Source organism: Tympanuchus pallidicinctus, unplaced genomic scaffold, assembly GCF_026119805.1.
Source record: "Tympanuchus pallidicinctus isolate F22 unplaced genomic scaffold, pur_lepc_1.0 scaffold21, whole genome shotgun sequence".
Lineage (NCBI taxonomy): Eukaryota > Metazoa > Chordata > Aves > Galliformes > Phasianidae > Tympanuchus > Tympanuchus pallidicinctus.
Window position 1 is genome coordinate 4,484,878 of NW_026294733.1, and position 21,818 is coordinate 4,506,695.

General features: G+C 43.7%; 2 protein-coding genes across 3 annotated transcripts in view; both read right to left on the reverse strand.

The window, feature by feature from the left end:
• Positions 1-21,818, reverse strand: part of SH3PXD2B (SH3 and PX domains 2B) — a 516,634-nt gene that overhangs the window by 256,184 nt on the left and 238,632 nt on the right. The window lies entirely within an intron of this gene.
• Positions 1-21,818, reverse strand: part of ERGIC1 (endoplasmic reticulum-golgi intermediate compartment 1) — a 56,033-nt gene that overhangs the window by 20,851 nt on the left and 13,364 nt on the right. For both annotated transcript variants that reach the window (XM_052685091.1, XM_052685090.1), the window contains exons 2-3: positions 14,705-14,766; positions 7,988-8,060 (exon numbers count right to left, since the gene is read on the reverse strand). In XM_052685091.1, coding sequence (XP_052541051.1) covers positions 7,988-8,060; positions 14,705-14,766 — 135 coding nt within the window. The remainder of the gene's footprint in view (positions 1-7,987; positions 8,061-14,704; positions 14,767-21,818) is intronic.

The following is a 21,818-nucleotide window of genomic DNA, read 5'->3' on the forward strand; positions in this document are numbered from 1 at the left end:
TTGGAGTGAAAGTCTAAGAAGTTCACTAGTTGTATTTGCAAATTTCCAGTTCTGAACAAGGCAGAGAAAGGGCCCCCAGGTGTGGTGCTTGAGCCTCACAGGCCTTCTGGAGATAAGTAAGCAAGAAGTGGGTGCTGGTAGAAGTCAAAGGATAAACTGTGTACACAGAGCCTCTTGAAGCTTTTACACAGGAAGACAAAGAGGTGAGATCACTCAATCACAGACTGGATCACTGAGGCAAAGAGAAGTAGGCCACTGTGCCCATGTCATGTAGCCCATTAGTTGCAGAGATAAGAGAGACTGGCTTCCCGTTTGGAACTCCGGTCATGAAACCACTTGTTCCTAGCCTGCCTCTTGGGCAAGGCTCACGGCCATTTCCTTTTCCTCATCACCCTGCTCTTCTCCTTAACCACATTCCCAGAAGATTTCTTAGCAGGGGCTCAAAACTGCACTCTGCACTGACCTGCTCTGCTACTGATGTGCCTCCCCTGAAGGGGACTCCAGGGCACAGTGGGAACATACGCAGGCTAAGCTTGCCAGAGCAAACCTTAAAAGAAGATTCATCCTCTTTCAACAAACTGGAAATTTTACTCCCCAAATGCTTTCTGGAAATCTCACAGGTAAAGCAGATATCCAGGGTCAAGGCTGCTACTTCATGGATCTCCGCCTGAACCACTGCTGCCTAAGTCTGGGCTGGTGCTCTTGTCTCAGTTGCTAGCCTTCTCCCCAGGGCCAGGAAACCAAATTGCACACAGCCTTCCTATAATTTTACCAGACAATCCTGGGATGTTGAGAAAAGCAGCATTTGGCACCTCTAGCAACTCCCCCTGAAAGGATAACGTCTCCAGCAGAAAAAAAAGAAGCTGGTTTTAACTTATCGCTGTCTATTCTGGAACGTAAAGTATCCCAGAATTAAGCAACAGTACCTAACAGTGAATATGAGATGGTCATAAGGGAAATAAAATCTGAGGTCAGGCAGAAGGACACTGTAAACACAGCTGCTTCTATAGTTCTTTAGGGAGGCAGCATATAGGGTCATACTGTAAAACTAGAGATGGCACATACCTCCTCTTCCAAAGACCCAAAGAAGTAGGAATTGGTATTTTACTGGTTGTTGTTAAAAGTCCGTTTGAACAAAAGAGGTGCAATAAAGCAAAGGTGAAACGCAGAGCTATGAAAGTGTAATAGGGCAATAGGACACTTAAAAGTGCACCTCACCCTGCGCAGGGCCTCCCATCGCTGCTTCAAGGAAACGGAGGAAAGTTTCCCTACGCTGCAGGAGCAGTGATCCACACAGAAAGAATCTGCTTCACTTCTAGAAAGAGCCACTTCGAAATACTTCCCATTCCTGAGCGATGCTGCTGGGAGATGGATGCTCATCCCATTTGCTTACAAACTTGTAGCATTACACAGAAGGAGTTGGCTAAGATTGCAGATCTTGCAACGGTATGCCAGAAAGGGGAGAAGAGTAGCACGAGGGCTTAGCATTTCTTTAAGATTTTATCCAAAGACAGACAAACCCATTCTCCATGCTTAGATTTATGACACAACAGCTTTGTTTCCCCAGAAACAAAACTTCTCACATAACTTATTTCCACCTAGCAACCCTGGCCACTAATGTTAGACGCTTTGCACTTCCAAAGCTAACGGCCCATGGAGTACAAGAGGGGCCACGAGGCATCAGGCTGCTCAGTGCCTCACACTCTGCCTGGATGCTCTCTAAGTACATCATCCTCATTCTCTGTATTCCATGGCCTAGCCTTTGCTTCAAATTCCAATTTTTTTTCTCCCTCATTTACAGCAAACAGCCAGGCTGCCTCCTCCCAGCCATCAGCCATAAAGCTAGAAAATACAGCCACTTACTCCACAAGCTGCCTTTTACCTCATCCTCCGACTGCCAGGAAGCATTCTGCACTCTTGAGTCCCTAAGCCTGAGGGGAAAAATAATTCCTCCTTCTTGAGGGAGTTCAAAGATTCTCTCAAGGGATTTTCTCAGGCAAATTCTACAAGTCCTCTTGACTTCACTTACCATTCCAGCTCTCATCATTCACCTTCCACAGACACAACCATCCTAAATCAAGAGGCTTGCACAACCTCCTCGTTTGTGCCAAACAAGAGAAGACATAATATAGGAAAAAAAACCCACTGTAACATCATTTTCACAATTTGTGCAAAGAAAGAAGCAAGTCAGCAAACTCTCTGCTGTGTAATAAATCGCACGTATCTATCGCTCTGCTGCTTGTAAGCTTCTTCTCTGCCCTGAATCTCATCAATTCACCATTTAGAAGGTCTCTGTCCCACTTTATGTCCTTGCCTTAGCTGTAAAGCACAGAAAACACTGTCCTACAAGGAAAGAATTACAGCTCTCCGGGAGGCAGGAAGAAGAAGGCTTCCAAAGACATCAACGTAGATTCGAGTCAGAAATTTCAAATGACATCATGGCACCACCTTCCGCTTCCTGCTAACCTGTACATGGACGTTAGGACAAATGGCACAACAGCACAAATAAATAACGCCTTTTATTAGGTAATCTCCAAGTTACAACGCAAACATTAATTAAGCTCCTTAACACCTCTGAGGTAGTTCAGCTAAGCGTTATATCCTACAGAAAAGTGTCTGTCTCAAGGTCAGTCCACACTGAGAGCAGGATTACAACTTCCATTCCCCACGACTACCAGGCCATGCTCTACCCGCTGTTCGAGCTTGCTCCACTATTTCATCTGCTTCAACTGGATGAGCCAGTGGGGCTGGACCCGCACCTCCAGCTTAGTGCCTGGAATCCAGATCAGAACATACAAGTTGTAGCAGTGTGCTCCCGGTGCAGACAGCTCATGCTCCGAGGCTACCATTTCTCACAGGAGGAATGCTTATTGCACCAGGATCACCCTATGCTGCTCACAACAGCTACAGCCTGACCCTGCAAGTCATTATGAGAAATCACTATGAGACAAAGCCACAAGTCACATTTCAAATACCCCAGAGAGCCTAAGGGACAGAAAAGATGACAGGGTATGATAACAATTCTGCTTCACTGCAGGATCAGTCTTGGGCATGCAAACAAACCCTGTGTAATCAAGCAATATTAGTCTCAGAAGCAGCTAGCTTTCTGCTTCCTCCCATTTTTGGAGTACTTGATAACCTGCACAGACAAGTTGTGCGGCATGCAGTGCGGCCCCAGCACCAGAGCTGGGCTGTGTGACGCTCACAGATCAGCAAAAATATTTTTGAAAAGATTAAAACAAGGCGGGTGTCCTCTGTGAATGATCTGGCCACCTTAAATGAACAGCTGATTTTGACATTGCTGATAAGTTATGCTTATATAGAGAGCTAGTATTTTTATTGTAGATACTGTGCTTGCATAATTAACTACCTTGCAGGAGGACACAGACATTCAAGCAGCAAAGTTGTCACTCGAGCCTGTTCAGTGCCAGCTACTTCATTTCAAACAAACAAACAAGCAAAAAAACAACAGCACAATAACAACACCAGCAGAAATAGCCTGCTGCTTTTACATAGTACACTGTGCCAGTTGAACTGTTGTTTGGCAGACACATTCATACCACAAATAGCACATTCATACCCTCCTACCCCTTCCCTTACCTGCCGATGCAACACAGACTAGATTACTTAATTACATCTCTCCTACTAATGATGGAATACTTGGAAAACTCTTATTGATCACATAGGACATAATTCATGACCTAATTACAGTCGTAAAACTGCAGGATTATCATCTTGCCAGCTATTAACTTCTGGAATTGATCTGGGTTAATTAGAACAGAGATAGGTGATCTCTGCATTCTTGATTTGCAGCATAACAGCAAGATGAATGAGGAAGGCTGTTAAAGGTAGCACAAGCAATTCCTAGCCCTCACTCTACTCTCAACCAACTGCCCATCCTGCTCAGGAAATACCTGACACATTTAACACTTGAGCTTCATGTCTCCAGCCATTTGAGTCATTTGCTCAGTGGGACAAGCATCTTTGATACTGTAATTTTGCAGATGCTCAAATGTGGAGCACGGACCTCCTTTGCTTTATCTGTCTTTTACAGAACTGAGGCATTAGATCTACATTCTTGATCTGTCTGTTCTGAAGTATTCAGTCATTCTCTGGATAGAAAAAAAACAATCATGAACATCCTTGATTTCCAGAGTTCACCCTTCTCTTAACTGCAATGACAGGTTGTGGTTGAGCCGAGGAAGAAAAACCTTTTTCCTCACCAGCACTTCACAGTGCTTTTCCTGGAAAGAATGCAGTCCCATCTAGGAACCAAGCTTCAGCTTCCTTCATGGCTACTCAGAGGACTGCCTGTTATGGTCATGCAGTGGATCTTTAACATGACAAATTAGAAATTTTCTAGCTTGCTTTGGACTCATCTACACAGGAAGCTAGTAAACAATACAATAGGATGTGCATTTATAGTGTGTTACCTATGCCACATTAATTTCCTGCATGCCCACTGTAATGTGTCCAGTATCTTAATCCAGCTTCCTAGCTGAAGCAAGCTTCCCTGCCACGGACGCGACCTGGGTGCTCATTAGACGTGCCCACACTCTGAGTTATGACACACCTACTGTTACACACAGTCTTCCCCACATCGATAATCTGTTTGGGTTTAGTGTTATGACTGCTATCCTCAAAATGAAGGTGTAATTTCTTGGCCTTCTGCCACATAGGCAAGCTGAGGTTGCAAGCACTAAGACAACGGGCCGGTCCAGGAAAAAGAGATTTGAAGTTGGGCAAGAGTGACCACACAGATTTCTAGCAATAACAGGACTTCAAATTGCTACAATCATATGAATGCAGAAGGAAGTCCAACAGTGGGAAGAAGCTTAGGGGTTAATGTGGTGCAGAGCAGATCTTATTTTCTCATGTTAGAACACATGAGTTCATCAAACCATACCAACCACTCTTTTCAAACCTAGATACCAAAAAACCCATTGGTAAGAGTCAGACAGCTAACCCTGTGGGTACCACTGCTGTTGAGGTTGCTGCTGACTTGCCCTGAAGCTGGATGTCAGTGCACACACCCACTCCACACACTAATACTGGGCATAACAGGGCTATGAAGTAAGCATGGATTAACAACAATGAACCTGGTTCGTCTCTGATGTAAGGAACCAGACCAGGTGCTCTTGATTTCAACTTGCCATCAAAAATGTGCAGCTATTCCCATGCAATCTGGCTTTGTAAAGTACATGACCGCTTTAGGGGAAATATTACACAAAGACTGATGAAGTCTTCTAATTCAGCTGGCACTGGCAAAGCAGGAAAGCTCACCCTGTACAAGAGCATACTCTAGTTAATCATTCAAATTCTGGCTGGCACTAGGAAATTTCAAGCTGGGAGGGTATCTTGTGCAAGAGATAGGAAAGATACAAAAGAAATTTGATACAGAAGAAACTTGAAACTTGCAATAAAAGGTGATGGGTATTGAGCAGTTTGCACAAAAGGAACCTTCTGCATCTTGAAAAGTATTTGGTTCTTGGCAAACAAAGGCTCAAAACATTTTTCTGAGTTAGTATCTCCACTGTTATCCGCCATCACCCGGTTTCTAACGATGGTTACAACTAACAGAGTTCTCACACTGTTTCAGAACCACATACAGCTCTCCACAACTGCACCCATGTTCCGAACCATCACACTGTGCTGCCTCACAATGTAGTATCAGTAGCACATTTTGAAGGGAGGCAGGAGAGGTTTGGGCTTCCCAGAAAAGAAAGCAATGAGTAAGAAATGGAAAAAGAAGAGTACTCCTACTTCAGAAGTCACTGAACTGGGAAGCACCTCTTAAGAGCCATTCTGAAGTATTTCCGTTGTAACGGAGCAAGCCTATTCACAAATGCAGTCTGTGCACTGTTCCCAACAAGAGGGAATTTGATGACCCACAGCTCATCAAAAAGAGGTGATCACATTCAGCAAGCTGTTGTGTTGGACAGTCCGTGACACAGCAGTTTCCTGCATTCATCTCTGAATCTTCCATGACATCCTCCCTAAAATCTTACTGCTTCACTGTTCGCAAACACCTCCTCCCTTAGTCCCTGCTGGGAAAGACAGCTTACCAACTCACTGAGGTTCCAACCAGAATCCTCAGTATTCACAACTCAGAGCACCTCTAGTATCTTCATGGAGAATGCATCGTCTTGTTCAGAAAGTCACAACATGAAACAAGCACAAAGCCTCAGAGAATCACACAGCTTTGCTGTTCAAAAATACACCCACAGTCAGGAAATAATCACTACATAAAGAAACATACACTCTGCTAGATCAAAATTAGGTAAATATTTCTAATTCCTCTTGTAAAAAAATAACAAAAAATCAGGTAAGTAAATGAGATCTAAGAGAAGGGCAACAAAAAGTACTTTTTTACTTGAAGTAACCTGTCTAGAGTTTTTTTAGAACAAAGAAATCAAGAATTTCTCACATTTAGCTCCTGAGAAAAGTAGGTGAATAAGACGAGCCTAGTATTTTACAAAAAAAAAAAAGCATGAATTGAATTCAAAGAAATGGCAAGGGGGTAAGAAACGTGAGATATCATCTCTGAAAGAAAAGTGCAACAGGCATAAAAATCAGCTAGAGCTAGATTACACTATTGTCTCAAGGTTAAACATTAAGGTTCAAGTTATTCTTTAAGTTAAATTCTTGATCCAAGTCAGAGATGAACAATGAAAAGGTACGAGGTGATCAGAACCAACGCAAAGCGCAGTTGGTCAAAATACAGCATAGAAGTCTTGTGCCTTTCAGAGCTTTTGTGCTCAGCAGTGACATCTGTGGCTGTGAGGACCATCACGCCAGTCCGACTGAAGTTCCGCCCTTCCTAACTCTCCAGGAAAACTGCATCACAGTTGGGTGAGCTCACTGCCACGTCAGTAGGATTACGGAGGACGTTTCCTAGAACCCCAAACAAAGGTACTTAGGTTAACAGTTACCAAGAAAAGTCGACGTGGAGGCATGAGGAGTGTAAAAACAGAAAAAAAACACCCAACAATCTGATCAGCGTAAATATTCATGCTATGGGCAATTTTTTAAACCCTGAAGTATTACTGGTTTGCTCATAGTAGGTCCAGAAGAGATCACCCAGGTACAATTCCTCTTCAGGCACAAAGTCTGTCAAGTAAATTTTCAAGTAAAGCTTGAAGGCACAAAGAATGAAGACAAAACTCATGCCACAAGTAAAGCGATCTGCATGTATCAGATATTCAGTTCAATCTGACATCAGAAAAAAAAAAAGATTATTAATGTTAAACTAATAAGCATTCACATTTTATACAACTCATTTTCTCAAAAAGCATCTCCAAAAATATACAGTGAAGACCAGCAGAATGCAACCCTCATTCTACCCACAAAGAAGTCAGGGGAAAATAAAAGGTTTTGTCAGAGATCCCAGGGATCCACAACAATATCCCACACTCCCAGAGCACTGGTAGAGTGGTTTCAACCAGTAGGCACCACACATTTCAACTTAAGGTATCGCTGATGAAAAAGACACTGATTCAAAGTGAAGCTGGAAAAATAAACAAGTACAGAGAAAAGAATGTATTCAGGAGGAGAGAGGAAATCAATCTCATAAGAGGAAAATAAATGAAGAACTTAAGGAGGAAAAGGGAACTTGCAGCAGATCGGCACCAATCTTAGCAATCACAGTGCCTTATGCCCACCTATCATCAGAGAACTGAAGAGCAATGGGAGCTTATTCATCTTGTTCAAGAGACGAACCTAGTATGCAACTGATAAAGGATTGGGCAGGCCTGGAACAATTTTCTATAATATAAATATTTTAGAACAAAGTTTGCCTGGCTTATCTCAGTAAAATAAAAAGCTGAATGACTGAGTATTTCAACTCAACCAAAAGGAATCCTAAACCATGAGAGAACTAACTGGGTAGTGAAATTACTGGCACATTTTTCCAAGGTAATGGAGGACATCCATAAAGAATCATGTATAAACACACATTCAAACAAAGGAAAACATGGTTACTACTTACATTTCAGTGGCTATGAATCCGGTGAGCTCAGACAGGAAGAGAAACAGTATGAAGAGACAGCAGCAGACAGAGACTGGAAAAGAGGAAAGTTGAGGAAAAGGTTAGTTTATATCTCTAACAAAGACACAAACTGTTTTCACACAGGCAGATCATTCCCCCTGCAAACATGCCATCCAGACACATCTAACAATTAACAATGTTTCTGTAGAGACAACACCAGGCCATCCAAGCAGTGACTTCAGTGGCATGCCAACACTCGGCGTCCTGCTGGGTATCTTAACTCTTGGCCTACCTTCTCCGCCATGATTTCCATCTCGCCACAGCTCCTGTGTTCTTCACCTCCAACACACTATGCTGGTCAACCAGCTCTCCCTCCCCTTTGACAAAAGTGCTTATCAGCAGTACTTCTTTTGGAGCCCTTGCTCCCTGCTAAATTTTATTACACTAAAACCTCCTTAAGAAGAGGGAAAAAAAAAAAAAAAAGGCATTTCCTTGCTTCAGAAGCACACAATCAGTTATGTTGTGTTTTGTGGATTAGGAAACATTTTGGTTCTTTGTCAGGTTCTAAGGCTATGCACGTGCTGTCTCACAGCCTGTACTACATGTGAGACAGAGTGGGTACTGCAGAGACTGTTGTGATAATGGACTAGTCTAAACAATGCCTCATTCTCCTCTTATTTATCCATTTGCCAACATACTCTTCAGAGAAGACAAATTTGTAGCCAAGTCATTGCTAAGAACCTGGACAAGTCCTGCGTCAGTTCTAAGAAAGCCAATCTACAGTTAAAAGAGCGGAGCCAAAAGTTACCAGTGTATTCTTTGTCCCTCTTCATCAGAAACTGTTCAAAACATCATACAGTGACATTCATGCAGCAGCGTCAGTTTCCTGTACAGGAGGAGCTTGAAGGAAGGAAGGAATGGCTGTGAGTCTCACTGAGTAGGGATGATTAGACACGGATGTGCCAACTCAAGGAGATGGGGCTGTATTAAATAAAATATCCAAGTTCATCATGAATCATTATACAAAAGAGTAAACTGGGAAATGGCATGGCAGCAGACACAGTCTGGTTCACCCCCCAGTCCCAGCAGAGTAACAGTGACCAAGCACTCTTTGGAAACGACCATTTTACCACAGCCACTAATTAAGATTGAGAAACGTGTAAGAAAAACCCTGTTCCTCAACTTTACTCCACATGACCACACAGCCTGAATATCCTTTCCTCCAGAAGGCTCAAGCAACAATTGGCTGGAGAGCAATTTTAATCAAACTATTGCGCCTGTCCACTGTCCCTTGGTACAGAGCATGGGAGGCATGGGAACAAAAGGGGAGGTACTTAAAGCAAATACCGACAGACCCTTGAGTGACCTGAAGCCCTGTGCCTCATTCTTCGGATTAGTCAGTCTGTAGTTCTGAGGAAAGAGAAATACACAACTTCCCCTTCTTCATCAGTCATTTCAAGGGTGGATTCATTTGCTGACCCTCTCAGAAGTGAGGAGGATTAAAAGAGATGCCAAAAAGCCATTAAGTAGGATGAAGAAAAAGGGGAAAATGAAGTCAAAAATCAGTAGGAAAATGCAAAGCCAGCGAGGATATTCATTGGAAAAGAGAAACCTCAGATGGTCAGACAGTCAATCCCAGGTCCTGGCTGTGAAGATGCAGAACACCACCACACTGCTGCAACCCAGCTAAGCCACCAGCACAGTGTGTCATGGGGGTGGAGAAGGAACTACTTGAAACACAGCAACAAACTCTGATGAGAACATATACGCCCATATAAGAGCAGAAAGAAAAGCAGTCGGGCACAAGACTAGTTGATCCAGTGTTTCTCACCATTAATCACCGAACAGACACATAAGATCTCTGATCTTGGCAGTATGCAGGGGAGAATGTATGATTGAGACAATTCTTTCAGCTGCTCTCCATACACCCTTTTGCCATGTTCTCATTCTGTAGCAGTTTACCACAGCATCAGACAGACCTCTCTGCTCTCCATCGCTTCTTTGCAAGCTTGGTACTGATGCCAATTCTCACCCAGAGCTTTCCTCCTTTTCCAGCTTTTCACTTTCTTCTTTTTCATTATCAAATTACCTCCTCCTTTCCTGGTATACAAACTACTATCTTCCTTAAGTCCCTTTTCCAATCCAGCTCTTCCAGTGAAGACCCATGACAATACATACTAAGTACAACAAAATTACAAAAACCTGCACATAAGAAGTCCTGCAAGAATGTCCTGAAACACCTGGTGGGGACTGACTTCCAAAGGTCTTTGATACTTCTGTCAGTGTTTGAACTGCACAGGCAGTTTTCAACCTACAAAACAGATTACTGAGAGTTTACACAAGGACAGGTCTGGAGAAGATGAATGGGGAACAATGACTCACCTTACTCCCAGTACAAGAATGCAATGGAAGGCTGAGCTTTAAAACAAGAGGAGAGAATTTTTCTTCTATGGGACACTTGGCATTCTGAAACCCCTCAATGTCAGGGAAAGTCTAAGAGACTTAAAGAAAGAAAAGAATCAGACATGCCTAGAAGAAGAAATCCATTGATGGCCACTAAACACAAAAGAACCATCTCTGTCTCAGGAAGTTCAGAGCTGCCAAATGAGGGATGTTTGGGCACTGTTTCACCTGTCCTCGTGCTCTCAGCATCTACTGTTGATCACTACCTTGAAAACTACACTTGGCTAAGTGGAGTTTTGCAACAGCCTTGCTAGCATGGCTGCTCTGGTGTTAAAGCATTCCTGTATGTGCACATCTCCAGAGCAGGGGGAGTCGGGTGTCTTTGGCATCATACTTACACAAAAGCTTTATGCTTTGAACCATCTCTCGCTGCCAGAGTGCCCCTCTCCTTAGTGTACACAGCTGTATGCAGGCACATAAACACTCTCAGTGTGACAATGTACACACATAGTTTCAGCTACTTATTGCATAGTGAAGACCTGCACTTGCTTCCATGCAAGTGCATGGTTCCAGCCACTCATATATGATAACTATATTTCATCTGGAAAAGCAAATTAAAGATTAGGATCAGATAGAATAGGAAAAATTAGTGCTTAAAGCTTAGCTTAACTGCAAGGGCACTGTGATGTTCCCACAGAGCTTAAAGGACAACGTAAGACAGGTTTTTTAAAACTCTAGTAGGACAAAGTGATCAATATATCCCAGATTGCTCATTGTAGACACATTGGAATGTGCTTTTATTGAGAAATTCCAAAATGATGAGAAATTCTACCAAGGACTTTTTTCAACATTGGCTTCTACATCCTCACCCTTATGCACATATCTCTTTAAATATACACCCCCATCTAGGTACATTCCTAACTCTCCCTCCCCACCTTTCAATAAATGAATAAAATGCACACTGTTTAACAACACACAGACTGAAGGAATGAATCTTTGTCTATATTAAGGCATAAAATTAATAGTATTTATTGTACAATGAAGCAAACTGCTATGAAGTACAAGGATTGGGTCTTGTTACAAATGACACGTGAATCATAACTTTGATATTTCCTGATGTGTATTTAAAACTCCAGCCTCCAAACAGCATAGAGTATTTCTGGATAACGTTACCATGTGTGCATACAAGACATGCATGCAAACTATGCATCCACGCTGACTGTTAAGCAGAAGGATTGCTACAGCAGCTGTTCGAGTCGCAGGCCTCTCTCTCAAGAAGTCAGACTGCTGCTGTCCAGATGCCAGCTGTCAGCCAGCCAGGGCATGTGCCACTGCTGCCTACATACCCAAACATGGCCAGTTCAGCACCATGGTAATCAGGGCTGTTAGAAGGGCCGTGTGCTGGCCTCACAGACACACTGCACCGGGGTCAGAAGGCTTGTGAGGACTGGCACAACACCTGGTGGAAGAGGGACAGCAACAGCATGACTGTCTTAGTGGCACATTAACTGATCTGAAAGAAGAGATTTTTACTAAGAACAAGGGTGCCTAACTACTGCCTGCCTTTCACAGTAGTCTTTGTGTGTGCTGTTCTGTGCAAACCCTACCACTAAACTATGGGGGGCTGCTCTTGGTTCCTTTGTTCCTACTAGTTTTTAGTAGCCAGAAGGGTTGCTGCACAGATCCAGAGTATCTTATATGCAATGTGCTTTCGAAATTACAAAAGCCTACAAAAAGAAACCCTCCAGTTGGATTCTGAACTTGCCCACAGACTCTTCTCCATCAAAATACCTTCACACTTATTTGGAGCTGCCTCTTTCCTAGCAGTTGGCCCCTTCACCCCCGGTGGTTGGACACAGCGTTGGTACTCACATCTCTTTACTTTTGTAATTTGATCTACTCCTTCCTCCCTAATAAACCTCAAGCTTCTAAAACAGAACAACAAAAAAAACACCAAACAACCCCCCAAACAAGCAAATAAACAACAAAACAAACAAAAAACCCACACACAAAAGGGCCTTCCCTCCCCCCAAATACAAACACAATTGGAAGAATCCTGCTTTAACCTGCTCCCATTCCAGAAAGCACCAGGAACAACGCTGAAGTCTCAGCTGAAATCACACAGGAAGGACTACAAAGTCAGATACTACAGGCTATTTTGTATCAACCCTGTAAAGAAGACTAGCACCATCCCCTACCTCCAAGCCTCTATTATGGTTAACACCCGAATTCCCTGAAGCATTGATCTCAAACTCATGAGACCTTCCCAGGCTTCAAACTGCCATGGCAATGGGCTGGTCTCATTCATGGCCTCCTACAACACTCAAGATTACTGGCTTTCAAATTACAAGTCACAGGCTTGGTCAGACAGAAAATCCATTAGGAAAGCTGCATCCAGGATCCTCACACGCAAAGCTACCACAGGTTGTTGGCTGTCTGTGTGTGTGGTTCAAAAGCTTCTATCAGCCTCTCTGCAAACACTGACAAAAAGAAGGAGAACCAGTTAGAGAAGAAAAATCAAAGCCTGAGAAGCTGCAAATAACAATAGAGAGAAATAAGTCAGCTAATAATTTTAAGTAAGAGTCACAGCCTCCAAGCCTTCCCACAACACACTTATCACTTAAGCTGTTTACTGCAGATCTGAAAGCCTAATGCTGCTGGATGGCCTTTGATGGGTTTTTTGTTTCTGAAACATTTTCTTTTGCAGGTGATTCATAACAAGACAAATTCTCAAAGACAGCCCAGTTATACTGTGGGAACTCCTCGTTTCCAAAACAGAAGAGAAGGTAGAATCAACTAAACAAGTTCAAAGTGTTCTTTCAAAACGCTCAATCTCATATACCTCTAAATTACTGAACAGTTTTACTCAAGCTCTTTGTTTACTGTCTCAGCAAAGCAAAGAGGGAATTGACTTGCAAGAAATTTGGTGGTCAGGATAACAAGAGAGGACAAGGACTCCCTGAAAGTAAATATTTACAATGACAAGCTATATTCACAGAAACACAGAATAGTTGAGGCTGGCAGGGACTTCTGGAGATCATCCCATCCAATGCCCCTGAAAAAAAAGGGTCAGATGAAGCGTGTTGCTCAGGGTCAGGTCTACTGGTTTAGAATATCCCAAAGCTGGAGACTCTACACCACTGGGCAACCAGCTCCAGGGCTCGACCACCCTCAGAGTAAGAAGTGAGGAGTTCCTTTAGCTCACAAAAGGCTCTGCTTCGTGTCCCATTGATTCACTGCTGTTGACTCAGTTCTATTTGGTGCCTGTTGTCACCAAGGGATATGACATCACTCACGTCAGCAATGACATACAAGGCTACTGACCCATCTACAAGAGCGGATGAATGGAGCACAACTGTATGATCAAAGGAAGTCACTGTTCAATGGAACAGGAAAGCTGCAATAGGCATCTAATTACAGACTTGGCAGGACCAACCTGATCAATGTTTACCACTCTACACAGTGCACTCACTGGATATAATTGTGTGAAATTGCATTACTCAGCCCACAGCCTACCTCAGGAGGAGGAAGGAAGGAAAAGAGGCTTGAGGCAAGAGATTTGTATCAGCTGAAGTCTCTGCACTGATACACAGGAGTGAGAGTGGATCACTATCAGTGGTTTCTGACAAACTAATTATTGTCCTTTAAAAGCATGACAAATAACAATAAAATAAGATCTCCGCTCATTAGCCCCATCTACAATGTCAGATGAATCCCCTGAGTACATTGAGACAGAAATAACTGTTTCCCAAACCACCCTCTCTGATGGCCACTGCACATTGCCATCCACTCAGCTCCTCATTCAGTCAGAAGCCAAAACCTGGATTCTCTACAGAGTAGCAGTTTGGTTCCTCAACTCTCTTCCGTAAGAAATGCAACTGTGAACACAACAACTATGAGCTGTTCTTCACCATGAAGAGATGCCCATTAGAGACAGGCAAAAAAATCCAGTCTTTCACTCCCCCACTGTTTGGATCAGACTCACAGCTTCTATTCCAGGGAAGACTCCAGTAAAAACTCTACAGCTAATTCAGTAGCTAGCAGCATGGGTATTCCAGCTTTAGCTCTTAGGAGCTCCCTTTCATAAGAAGATACCTTTGCTACTTTTTGATGCCAAGAGTCCAAATCCATGCAAATTCCTCCATCACTTAGTGAACCCTTAGGTACTGGGTAAAAAGAGCTGCCTTAGCAACAAAGGACATAATTCCTAGTCTTTTATATTCCTTTGAAAATATCCTGTAAGACACAGAAGCCAAAAGATCTTTAATTTTAGCTCAGGGGGATGCAAGGACAGCAAAAAGAAGTGCTACTTACTAATAGCCCCTGTGTAGGTTGGCTGTGTAAGGTCTTTTGGCACCTTCCTGTAGATGTCAAACCTGAAAGAGGAAAAGTAACAGCCATAAACCAGGTGGAATATTTTAATACATTTCACGTCCCCACAGGGATGAATGATGCTGAAGTTTTTTCCATCCAGCTTTCCAACAACATTTTTTTGAGTTTGCAGAAGGATATGAGAAGGAAAAACAAAACAAAACAAAAAGTCCTTTTTCTTTTGTACAGTTATGTAACTGCTCTGTTTTTGGGCTCCAGTTTCCAAAGCACTTCCCTCCGCCTCCCTTGGCTTTGCTGCCATGGATCTTTGCAATCCGAGCTGCTGCAGGTGCCAGGGAAGAAGTCATGCTGGACAAGCTTACAGACCACCGTAAAAGGAAAAGGATACTCTACAGACTCCTGAATATAAAGGCCTGGCAAGAAAAAACAAACAGCAAGACACAACCATCATTTCAACTTGTGTTTTGTATTCCGTGTATTGCCAAAACTCACCAAAACCAGAGCCAGAAATCATGATGTTAAGGCAAGAAACTGACCCTCAGATATTGGATACACAGGAAAAATTAACCCAAGAAGTTTGCAAAATCCATTTTAATATTAGACGGTTGTTTTGATTCAGTCATATCTTTTAATATCCATATGGCTCAGCTTTGCTATTTTAAACTCTCCATGGTTAAACTCTCACTGCCCTTATGATGTTGCTGTATTATTTCCTACCACGTTATATTGCTGCATGTCCAGACTCAATGCAGCTCTTGACATCAGTTTTTCCACCACTCAATAAAAATTAATTAATGCATTAAAAACAACACGCCCTAAAGAAGGAAGTGACTGGTTCTCCCCCTGAATAGACTTCTTTTTTATATAGCACTAGCAAGTGAGATGTGATGCTTTGTCCAGTCCTGGACAGGCATGAGAAACACCAGCTTCCAAATTCCTCCTCTCTATGGCACCATCATCCCCGCGTTGATTCAGTACTTCCTACTACACCAAATGTTACAGTGAGAGCTCAAAAACGACAGCAGCATTCTTTCCTTTACTCTGCACCTACACAAATCATCAGTACAATCTGGATGCACACTGTGTGCATTTGCAACACGCTATATTAGGACACTATTGCTGTTTTATTCAGAACGTGAAACTGGAGGAAGAAAGGACAAGAGAAGGAAAGATGGTATCATGAACATCACCTACGCAGTTCACATCCTGAACTCGCTATGCAATCACTTCACTGTCCTGATGAACCACTGCTTCACCTATGAAATACGAAGAGTACATCTGTTCAGGGTCTCGTGAGGATGAACTCAGCATGTGCAGCATTTCCAAACACAGCTAAACAGAGCCACAGCAGCAGGCAGAGTGGCATTTGCTAACCGCACACAGCTCTTGCTCATGTGATACAACTGACAGAGCGCCCTGCACGGGATGCCCACGGAGCTGTATGTTTTCATGACTCTATTCCCTGCCATCGCCTAAATAGATCAGTAATATTCCTGAAGCAAAGAGTCCATTTATGGTTCTCCAGCTGCCCTGAGAACATCTGGAAAGTGCTGTTTACATTCTTTCCACGTACACCAAAGCAACAGCAGCAGCAGATGATAAAGCAGCCCAGAGCAGCTGGTGACATCACGGTCTCACGGGCAGAGGAAGTAGCTGATCTTTCCTGCTCACAGCCCATAAAATGCTGAAAGCTGGCAGTACCTCACTATGGTCACAACAACAGATCAACGTGGCTCAAAGAGCTGAGAGAAAGCGCACGAAAACGCAGGAGCTTTTCAGTGCGAGTGAACAATTAGAGATAGGAAATACCTCCACACTGGAGTCAGTAAAAACAGCAGTCTGGGATACTATAAAAGGAAATTTTTTCTTACGGTCAGAACTATTTACTAGTTTTAAAAAGATGATCCATCACAGGATTAAGAAAATAATCCCATCTTTTAACTCGGTGGAAAGCTGATGTCACAGCATGCTTCTCTCCTCTCTGCCTGCCATTTTAACCATGTAAATAACACCCAAACCCAACAAATTAAGTTTTACACGGTGCAAGTAAGCTAGGAACAGGCAAAGGCAAAACAGAAAGCTGATGATCAATGGTTCCCAGCCAAGCTCATCAGCTGGCTTCAAGTGCTTAAACGGCAGTTCACTCTCTCAATGTGCTGTTCTGCCTCCCACCTCTTCAACTACATTACATTCTACCTCCTTCCTTGACCACGACAGCTAAGAGATTTAGGCAAGTCTCTGGATCCATTTTGCCTATAGGATGTGGAGTTACATACAAGGAAAAGTGAACAGGTTTTACTTGCCCTCAGGTCAGATGTTCCTGCAAGCACTTGCAGGAAAAATTCCAGCAAGCCTCAAGGTTCCTGAAGCATTGGTCACTTGGAAGAGTATTTACATGCTGGGAACAGAGAGGAACCTTGTGCCCTCTCTATTGCAAAAGCTGCCTTACAGATTTCTGATACCAGCACATCCAACACAATGGAAGGTATTACTAATACTGGAGGGAGACTGGATGTTCAGAAGTGTATCAGCCCAGAACGCAGTGAGACACACTGTACTGTGCTGTAAATATCCCTTCAACACACTTGTACTTCCATACTAAACAATCATGAGAAACCAGGGCACAGATTTCCAGCACATTCATCGCCTCAAGTAACTGGCAGCTGGCAGTACTGTGGAGCAGTTAACCCAGCTTTCACAAAGGCAGACATGACTTTGCACTTACAAAGCATGCAGGCACCAGTTTCCACAGGCCAGCCAGCAGGTTATTTAAACCTGGTTTTTGGCAACTTTCTTCCTTTGCTCACAAAGGCAAGACTTGAAAGGTGAAGGAACACCTCTGAGTCCATCAGCTGACACAGCCATAAGTATGAAAGCAACAAGAGTTTTTGCTAGGAAAGCTCTTCCTCCAGGTCATCAGATCCTCACAAAGGGAGGGCTGGACCTTGCAGTACCAGAGCACAAGGCTAAAGATAGCACTGGGCTGTCATCAGTGTTACAAAGGAATTTCCTGACACATCCAATGTATCTATTGTCTTTTGTTTCAATGGGCAGCATGGATGCAAACAAAGAAGTTATTTGGTAATGTCAGAGTTCCATGGAAGCAATGTTCATGACTAGTGTCAGGGAATGCTACAGTTTTTTCCTATCCAGTGCTGAGGACACAACCAGAAACTTTCTCATCTCCCTGATAGGAACGTCAATGAACTGGTCAAACATCTGTGAACACAATCCTTGTGCAGAGTCCCACTGAGAGGCTCAAACAGAATCCACAGACCCTAAAATGGTGAAAGGAGATGGGAGATAGAGAGAGGGCTGTCTGATGGATGGGTGTGCAAGAGGCCTCTCACCTCGGTCTCATCTGACTGCAGTGACACAAATGGATAGCAGCGTCAAACTGTAGATGGGTGCAGTTCAATGGAGCCAAATGAAAGGATGGCGTATTTGAAGCACCAGCAAAAGTCCCATGGACTTCAGAGTAAATCTAGACTAATATGAGATGCTGCTATTTAAACATTTCTTCTTTGGATAGAAGCATGTGCTCCTGCTGTTGAGTTTCTATGGCTCTAGGAGACTCTGAACAGCACCCAGTTGTTTCACCAGGCACAACCAGATGCAGCAGCACTCATTTGACTGGAGCAGCCACAAAAATTACGTCCAAGGCCAGCTTGGAGGCCAGCAGAGGCAAAGGTAGGTCAGCCTAAGACAACAATGCAGGTTGACATCACCAACCCTGGGGTGAATCCTGGCTTTCCTTTCAAATCTATCTGATTGACAGTGCAAGACGGGTGACAGAGAGGGCAGAAGATGCCTACCCAAACACTGCATTTTCTCCAAGCGTGGATACTTCAAATGCCTGCCCTGAGAGCGGGGATGAGCTCCTTCCCACAGCAGGAGCTACTCCAGGTAGAGCATCCTGCACGGCATGCTTCACACACACCTCAACAGCTTCAAGTCTGGAGCTGAAATTTTTCAGGAAATTTGGTAAGAAACACGTTATTCTGCTGCAGATTACCACCTCCCTGAACAGAATAATCCTTTCCATTTTCCTGGGAGTCTGAAAGGAGCTCCAGCATAATACTACAGTAGCATCTCTGTAAGATGTTGTTATCTTTCTCAAGAGGAAGAAGCAAAAACCTTGAGGCAATACAAAAAAAAAAAATCAATACTTGTAAGCACTCAGTGAAGGCTGAATTTGAATGCTGTGTAGCAAAGGGAAACTTGGACACGAAAAGGAGCTAACATCAGAGAAGGACAAACAGAGTTCTTCAGTTCTCAGAATTTGTTGCAAACCTCAAGCGTGCACAGTCCTCACCAGGGCAGGAAGAGGAAGAAAACAGGAGCAACACGTTGGCCACGTTGGCTACCTTAGGCATACGCTGTGAGTACAGCTTATAAATCTGCCTGTGCCACTATACTGAGGCACTGCAAAGAGACTGCAGGCTTCAGCTATCTCTGCAAAGCACTGAAATGGACCTCTGGAGCGAGGAGCAGGGGAGTGTTTTCATGTACCCTTCTGCAAGGTCTATTTGCCTAGATTTAACTCGGGGGGGCAAGGGAAAGTTTGTTATGCAGCTCTTGGGACTGCATTTTAGATTGCAGTTAACACGTAGTCAAGCAAAAGTGCAATACGTTCATGTTGCTCTTGGTCACGGAACAAAATTCAGGCACTGCAAGTCGGCAGCAGATTAATTTTCTTCCCTTACCACTCCTCAAGTGACTCAAAAATTCAGCTTTAACGTTCACAGAGAGGGGAAAAATTATTTTTGTGCTTAAGGCAGATAAGTGTTTTTCCCCAAGAAAAAAAAAAAAAAAAAAGACCATTTAAACACCAGTCTTCCTTCCAAACCATACTGGCTTTGTCACAGGTAAATCTGCAGCATGTACTGAAGGTAGAAGGTATCTCCAGGACACAATCATTCATTACAGCAAACGACATTTCTGATGTCAAAGACAATTTCTAATAAGTGATAAAAGCACTGATATTCCACCTTCAGTAGGTCAACAGTGGCACAAATACATCTCTTAGCAGCAGGGGTCCATGGCTCTGATTTACACAGAAGAATGTGGGTGTCTAAACAATGCTCAATTCCTCCACCTCCTCTATTAACTGGCATTTAAAAGCAGCACCTGTTTTTCAGCAGACTCCACATTTGATGCCAAGGTCACTAATTTCTGGTGACATTACTCACTCCCAATAACTGGCCCAGTGCACAACAGCCTTAATTCTACAAGACATCAGTAGCGCTGGTAGCTTACTGAAGAAAAAGAATGCAGTGTCACTGAACCAATTTGCTTTGTTAACAACTAAGTGTCCCTGGAAGCAACCTGCAGTCATCACAAACGTAACAGCCGAAACGCAACTCTGTGATTTATTTAGACAAACAACTAAAGATTCTACACAGATTCAACTAAACAAAGGGGGGCTTATTGAGTATAAATACAGAAAGGTAACTTTGAAAATACTGTAAAGACTCTTGTTAGTCTGGCAAGAAATCAGAAGAATTGCAGAGCCAGGGTTTGTATTCCAGCATGCTGCATGCTGGAGGCCTGGTGTTGGACAAGTGTCATGGTTGTGGCTGGGACAGTCAGTTTTCTTCATAGGAGCTCATATGATGTTGTGCTTTGGATTTTTGATGAAAGTAGTGGTGATAACACATTGATGTTTTAGTTGTTGCTGAGCAGTGCTGTGCAGAGCCAAGGACATTTCAGCTCCTTGTGCTGCCCTGCCAGTGAGGGGCTGGGGTACACAGGGAGCTGGGGGATACAGCTATGACAGTCCTGTCAAAGGGACGTCCCACACCATGTGGTGCTGTAGCCAGTGATACAGACTGGGGAAAATGAGGAGGAAGGGATGATCAGGGTGACAGTGTTCATCTTCCCAAGAAACCATTCCATGTGCCGAGCCCTGCTCTCCTGGGAGGGGTTGGATATCTGCCTTGCTTTGCTCACGCACACGGCTATTGCTTTGCCTAGTAAACTGCCTCAAACCACGAGTTCCCAGTTTCATATTTCCAACTCTCCTCCCCATCCCACCCGGGGAGAGTGAGCGAGCAGCTGGGTGGTGCTGAGCCGCCTGCTGTACTGGCTCAACATGAGCAGGGTGCATCGTGACCTGCCGCATACAGACCCATCACATATGGCTAAGGAGACAAGAAAGGCTGTGGGGGAGAGCTCCCTGGGGCTCCCAAGAGACAAAGGGAATAAAGAGATAAGAAAAGGCCTGCTGCTGAGGTCTCCCTGCCTGAACTGTCCCAAAGAGCTTCCATGGTCAGGGAAAGCCCTGTACCCAATTGCTTCCTTCTTGGCAAGAAACATCCCTGCTCAGAGAAGTAGAGGAGTGGCAGACAGAAAAAGCTTCTGTCCATGTGCTGGTAGTGCCCTCACCCAGCTGAACAGCAAGCAGCACAGCAGATCAGAGATTCACTCAAGTACAATACTGCTGCTGTTTTTTCCTATTTGTCAAGTCCTTCTCGCAAACCAAAGAAAAGTGAATCAGATTATGGCTGCAGGCCTCAAGTAAAAACAGTCCAAGAGGGCTTGATGTCAGTATTTCTCCACACAGGCGCCAATTCCTGACTAGCACAAAGCCTGCCCGTTCCTTACGAAGTTCATTCGCTGCATACTCACCAGTGAGTGAGGTTACAACACAGAACGGGCAACTCCTACCATTACGCCCTGCACCCTGAGCTGTGTGTTCAAGAAATACACAACACGGGTATCTCATGCAGTTTAGGCACTAAGAAAGTCATACTTAGGAAAAAAAAAAAAAAAAGAAAGAAAAAGGTGCTTTTCATCTCCAGAAGACAAAGCACTATATTTGTTGATTTCATGGTTTTTTTTTTCAGATGAGTAGGAAAACCACCACATGGTGCACTTCTAGGAACATCTGCTGAATCAAAACAACCACCACAGACTGCTTTTGATGGCAACTACATACACTGTGGAAGGGACTTGCAGAGCCATCAAACTGCCTTGGACAGCCACACCTACTGCTGCACACATTCCTTGTTCGGTAACAGCCATCCCAAGGCAGCTCTGTCTGCTAACAGTTTAGAAAACATCTAGCATCCTCTTTTCTTTTTAAGTATCTACT